The sequence below is a fragment of the Trichosurus vulpecula genome, chromosome 1 (genome assembly GCF_011100635.1).
Source record: "Trichosurus vulpecula isolate mTriVul1 chromosome 1, mTriVul1.pri, whole genome shotgun sequence".
NCBI classification, from domain to species: Eukaryota; Metazoa; Chordata; class Mammalia; order Diprotodontia; family Phalangeridae; genus Trichosurus; species Trichosurus vulpecula.
The window spans coordinates 487,983,287-487,989,372 of NC_050573.1; the positions used below are offsets into that span (position 1 = coordinate 487,983,287).

The following is a 6,086-nucleotide window of genomic DNA, read 5'->3' on the forward strand; positions in this document are numbered from 1 at the left end:
GAATGTGTTTTGCTTGTCGGTTCTTATGTGATACAAGGCTTCTGTATTTCTTTTTTTTTTTCTTTTTAGTGTTTGAAGAGAGGTTAAAGGGAAAAAATAAATGCTTAATAATTGAAAAAAAATTTTAAAGAGCTTTCTTTGACCTGCATATGTTATTAAACTGTACTCTAAACATCCGGAAAAGAGAAAATAACCCCCAAGCTTAGCAACTGGCTTTTACAACTTCTCTGATTCACAGACTGAGCATTGTAAGCTTCACAAGACTAAAGAATGTCAGTCACTAGATTCAGGTGAGAAATTTATTCATCTGCACCCAATATATTATTAGATAATATGAATAGCATAAGAATAAAATATATCCTTCATGATAGAATTAAAATCACCTTCTGCCTTGAAAAGCAGAGCTACCTGGCCCACAAATTATGAAGATAGACTAGGAGTATAGTAGAATTCCTTTGGAATTATGTGTTATATTCCATATGAATCCCAAATAAATTCACTGTGATTAATGTTACTTCAATGAATACCAAATGAATGAATAATTATCATCCACTTCTTTTAAAGTATTACCTCCAGTATATAATTCACACAGAAGGTTACATTCAATTTACAATAATGTTAAGAGCTTAGCTTAAACTGACAAAAAAAGGAAATTCAGACTTAAAACTGAAAATATCCTTAACATATACACAGTGTCTTGATCTTAGAATACACATGGTAAAAACCAGCTATGGCATAAATTAATATATTTTAAGTGTTTGACTGTAATTCATTTCCCTAATTAAAGGGAGCTTACCTGTCATATAATAAAGGAAGAAAATTCTATATAATGGCTACATAAAAAAAGAATGCATGAATATATTTCACATGTATTTTTGTAAGCTGTAGCACATATACAGGAAACCTTGAGAAAACAACAACAAAATCTAAATGTTTCTTCCTTTTTCTTGAGAGTGAACTTCTTTATGTTCAGGGAGAAGAAGCCCACTCAAACATGACCACTATGTTCCTTTCTATCATAGCTGGTTATGAGTATGGGTGCTAGAACATACAGTTATCATACAAGTGTTAAAGATATCCTCACCTGTGAAACATTGTTACATTGCTGGTGGAGTTGTAAACTGATTCAGCCTTTCTGGAGAGCAATTTGGAACTATGCCCAAAGGGCTATTAAAAATGTTCATACCCTTTGACCCAGCAATACCACTTCTAGGGTTGTATCCCAAAGAGATCACACAAGTGGGAAAAGGATCCATATGTACAAAAAATATTTATAGCAACTCTTTTAATAGTAGCTAAGAATTGGAAATCAGGGGGATGCCCATCAATTGGGGAATGGCTGAACAAGTTGTGGTATATGAAGGTAATGGAATACTACTGTGTGATAAGAAATGGGGATGATACGGACTTCCTAACAACCTGGAGAAACCTACACGATATAATGCTGAGTGAGTGGAGCAGAACCAGGGGAACATCATACACAACCACAGATATATGGATTCTCTGAGGACTAACCCTGACAGACTTTGCTCTTCTCAGCAACACATGGTGCGAAGACAACTCCAAAGGACTCACGATGGAGAATGCTATCTACATCCAGAGAAAGAACTATGAAGTATGAATGCAGATTGAGGCACACTTCATGCTCACCTTTTTTTTCCCTTTTTTCTCTCTTTTGTTTTTGTTTTTGGGGTTTTTTTTGGTTCTGTTTCTTCTTTCTCATGATTCATTCCAATGGTCATAATTCTTCTTCACAAGTTGACTAGTGTGTAAATACGTTCAATGCGAAGTTATACGTAGAAGATATATCAGATTCCATGATGTCTTGGGGAGGGAGGGGGTGGGGGGGGAAGAAAATCTGGAACTCAAAATTATGTAGAACCAAATGTTGTAATCTACAAATAAAAAAAAAGAAGGAAGAAAAAAAAGAAAAAGGACAAACACAACAACATGTTTATATCGAAGCTAGTTGATAGTAGGCTGATAATAATACTAATCAAAACTGTAGTCCTTCGTTCCAAATCCAGAGCTTCCTGGTTAGCAATATTATTGGTTCTTGAAGTGCAATATGTAATGTCTCCTTAAACTGAAATATCTGTTTCTGAGCCACTCTCAGAATCAAGTAGACTCTGTATGATGGGCAGGGTCTTCTTTGGCTTGAATTCAATGAGATGAATGTTTATCAGTCTCTTGAATTTGCTTAATTCTGCATTTGGGCATAATCATAATTTTCACCTACACATTTAGAATTATGTTATGCCACTCTGAATGTTTTGAGATTTGTTTTCCTATGTGTGGGGAAGTTTGTGAAATAAACAATGCTTATGCCTGCTTGGATTCGCAGTTGGGGGTCATGGAAAAGAAAAAGATATCCTCACCTGTAATTCAAAACACAGTACTCCATTGCTGTCCATGGGATGTCAATAAAAGGCAACAGAGGCCACCAGTTCATTAGGTGGGTTTTCAGATCAGCTTATGTAAGGACACATCCAGCATCACATGTGTTATTAAGGCCAAATAGTACATAATCTGTGTTTCTGAAAGGAATAACCCATCAATGAGATCACATATCCATTTAATAATTTGAGTGTGTCTGTGAAACTCAAGACTTCTAAAACTGTTCACATGTGCCAAAAACTTCCAAAAAGTTTTGTTTTAACTTCTATCTCCTAAAGTAATATAGTAGCTCACACTTATTATATAATAACTTCACCTATACATAGAACCTTCAAGGTATATAAAGTACTTTCCTCACAACCACCATGTGAAGCAGGCATGGCAATTATGAGTATCCCTATTTTATAGATGGAGAAACTGAAACTCAGAGAAGTTACATGATTTGCCTGGGATTGCACAGAATCCGAACCATATCATGAATTAAATTCTCCTTATGCTGTAATCAAGGATTTTCAAATTCATGTAGCATACTCTTAAACTCAGAAAGTTAAATAATAAATGCTTGTTATGAAGGAAACAGGGAGGGAAAAAATAAGTGACTCAGCACAACCTATGAAAGTTATTTGAAATGTAACTCAAGTTCTCATGTGTAATGAGTCAGTTGAATGAATGATCTTCATAGGTGAAAGTAAAGATTTGCTCATGTTATCAGTATTTTGCTATCAGAATATTCTGTCATAAAATTCATTAATTCTTTAATTAATTCTTCATTAATTTAATTAATTCTTCATTAATTCTTTAAGAAGACAATCTCTAAATTCTAATATACTTCAGATATTTCATTAGAAATTTTTCAATAGGGGAGTGGAGCCAAGATGGCAGCTTTAAAGCAGGGACTAGCATGAGCTCCCCACCCAGTCCCACCAAAAACCTATGAAAAATGGCTCTTAACAGATTCAAGAACTGCAGAACCCACAAAATAGCAGAGGGAAGCAGGGCTTCACCACAGGACAGCCTGGATCGTTGCTGGGTGAGGCCTATCGCGCACAGAGCTGGAAGTGGAGTGGAGCAGAGTCCAGCATGGGCCACGGGGACCAACCAGAACAAAAGCCAGGCAGAGAGGGCCCTAGCACCCTGAATCAGTGAGCTGTGGCAGTTGACAGACTTCTCAACCCACAAACACCAAAGACAACAGAGAAGAACTGCAGAACCCACAAAATAGGGGAGGGAAGCAGGGCTCTACCCGGGGACAGCCTGGATGGTCTCTGGGTAAGGTCTATCTCACACAGAGCTGGGAATGGAGCTGAGCAGGGCAGAGCCCAGCGTGGGCCACGCAGACCTACCAGACCAGGAGCTGAGCAAAGTGGGCCCTAGGACCCTGAATCAGTGAGCTGCAGCAGTTACCAGACTTCCCAACCCACAAACACCAAAAACAACAGAGAAGGTTAGTAGGAAAAGCTCCTGCTGTCAGGGTGATAGAGTTCATGATTCAGCCACCACCCCAGGGGCAGCAGAGGTGGGGTAGCTACAAAACTACAGCTGCAGTTGCTTCTGGCCCCAGGCCCACCTAGTGGGAGGAATTAAGTGGCAGATCAGAGCAGGAGTACAGAGTCTGCTGAAAATCTGGGTCCAGTCCAAGTTGGGGGCTCTTGGGGAACGAGGAGTGCTGGTGTGGCAGAGCTGGCTGTAATAGCTCTGAAAACAACAGTGCATCCCCTCAAGCTTAGAAAAAAGTACTCTTTACTCTACAAGCAGTCATACCTCACTGAAAAATTCAAGGGTCAAGTAAGCTGGCTGGGAACATGGCCAGGCAATGAAAACGCACCCAGATTCAGTCTCAGACTTTGCATTCTTTCTTTGGTGACAAAGAAGACCAAAACATACAGCCAGAAGAAGTCAACAAAGTCAAAGAGTCTACATCAAAAGCCTCCAAGAAAAACATGAACTGGTCTCAGGCCATGGAAGAGCTCAAAAAGGAGTTGGAAAAGCAAGTTAGAGAAGTAGAGGAAAAATTGGGAAGAGAAATGAGAAGGATGCAAGAAAACCATGAAAACAAGTCAATGACTTGCTAAAGGAGACTGAAAAAAATACAGAAAAAGATACTGAAGAAAACAATAACTTAAAAAATAGACTAACTCAAATGGCAAAAGAGCTTCAAAAAGCCAATGAGGAGAAGAATGCCTTGAAAGGCAGAATTAGCCAAATGGAAAAGGAGGTCCAAAAGACCACTGAAGAAAATACTGCCTTAAAAATTAGATTGGAGCAAGTGGAAGCTAGTGACTTGATGAGAAATCAAGATATTATAAAATAGGCCGCCACCCCCGCTGCTGCTGCCGCCGCCTCCATCTCCGCCATAGCCGCAGCCGCCGCCGCCCCGCGACGACCACCGCCGCCCCCTGCGCTGCAGTCGCCGCCACCACCGCCTGCTGCGCCGCCTCCGCCTCGGGACCGGCTGTATGATTAGGCCACAATCTTCAATGAGTAAACATATTCCTCAGTTCTGTGGTGTTCTTGGTCACACATTTATGGAGTTTCTGAAGGGCAGTGGAGACTATTGCCAGGCACAGCACGACCTCTATGCAGACAAGTGAACTGTAGAAATTCATTACTACTCCACCAAGAAGCCCCCTTAAGAGCGGTTAACCTGGACACAAAGTGTTGAATTGAAATTGGCAGAGCATTTTACAAGAGTTCTGACCTGGATGGGGTAAACCTCAGTGCACTGCCTTTCTTTTGCCTCAGTATTACTGGATTGAAGAATTGCTGCTTCTTGTTAGGAGGTTCATTTCATTTCCCATTGCTCTCAACTTCATACTTAAAGCACTGAGAATTTCAAGTGGAGTATAGTGAAGGAGACTTCAGTTTCTTTACATCACTTCTGTATTCAAATTTTTAAATCCTTTCATAACCTTATTGAGTGTTTTTTAACTAAATTGACATGGCTTGAATGAACCGCCCAGCTCCTGTGGAAATCACCTACAAAAACATGAGGTTCCTTATTACACACAACACAACCAATGCAACCTTAAACAAATTTATAGAGGAACTCAAGAAGTATGGAGTTACCACAATTGTAAGAGTATGTGAAGCTACTTATGACACAACCCTTGTGGAGAAAGAAGGCATCCAGGTTCTGGATTGGCGTTTTGATGATGGAGCACCACCATCCAACCAGATTGTTGATGACTGGCTAAACCTAGTGAAAACTAAATATCGTGAAGAACCTGGTTGTTGCATTGCTGTTCACTGCGTTGCTGGTCTTGGGAGAGCTCCAGTGCTCGTTGCCCTTGCACTAATCGAAGGAGGAATGAAGTATGAAGATGCAGTGCAATTCATAAGACAAAAACGTCGTGGAGCCTTTAACAGCAAGCAACTTCTTTACTTGGAGAAGTATCGTCCTAAAATGCGGCTGCGCTTCAAAGACTCAAATGGTCACAGAAACACCTGTTGCATTCAGTAAAGCTGAGCTGCCTGTATTATTGCCTTGGAAGCAGAAATTGGAGACAGGACCTGGGCAATGTACCTACATGGCCAACATAGAGGCTTGATGAATAAGTCTAATGAAGCTTCCATAGGAATATTTTAAAGCAATTTTATAGGTTACAAGCTTGGCAGAAATGCAGCTTCTGTCTTTGGGTTACTAACAACCTGTTCGGACACTTAGTAAAAGATTCTTGCTGTTCAGCCTT

The 6,086-nt window shown here is 40.0% G+C and overlaps 1 protein-coding gene across 1 annotated transcript; it reads left to right on the plus strand.

The window, feature by feature from the left end:
- Positions 1–4,765: 4,765 nt before the first annotated feature.
- On the plus strand, positions 4,766–5,885 carry LOC118855075 (protein tyrosine phosphatase type IVA 1-like). The gene has a single exon (XM_036765201.1). The coding sequence runs from the start codon at positions 5,345–5,347 to the stop codon at positions 5,855–5,857; it is 513 nt and encodes a 170-aa protein (XP_036621096.1). The 5' UTR covers positions 4,766–5,344; the 3' UTR covers positions 5,858–5,885.
- Positions 5,886–6,086: the final 201 nt, after the last annotated feature.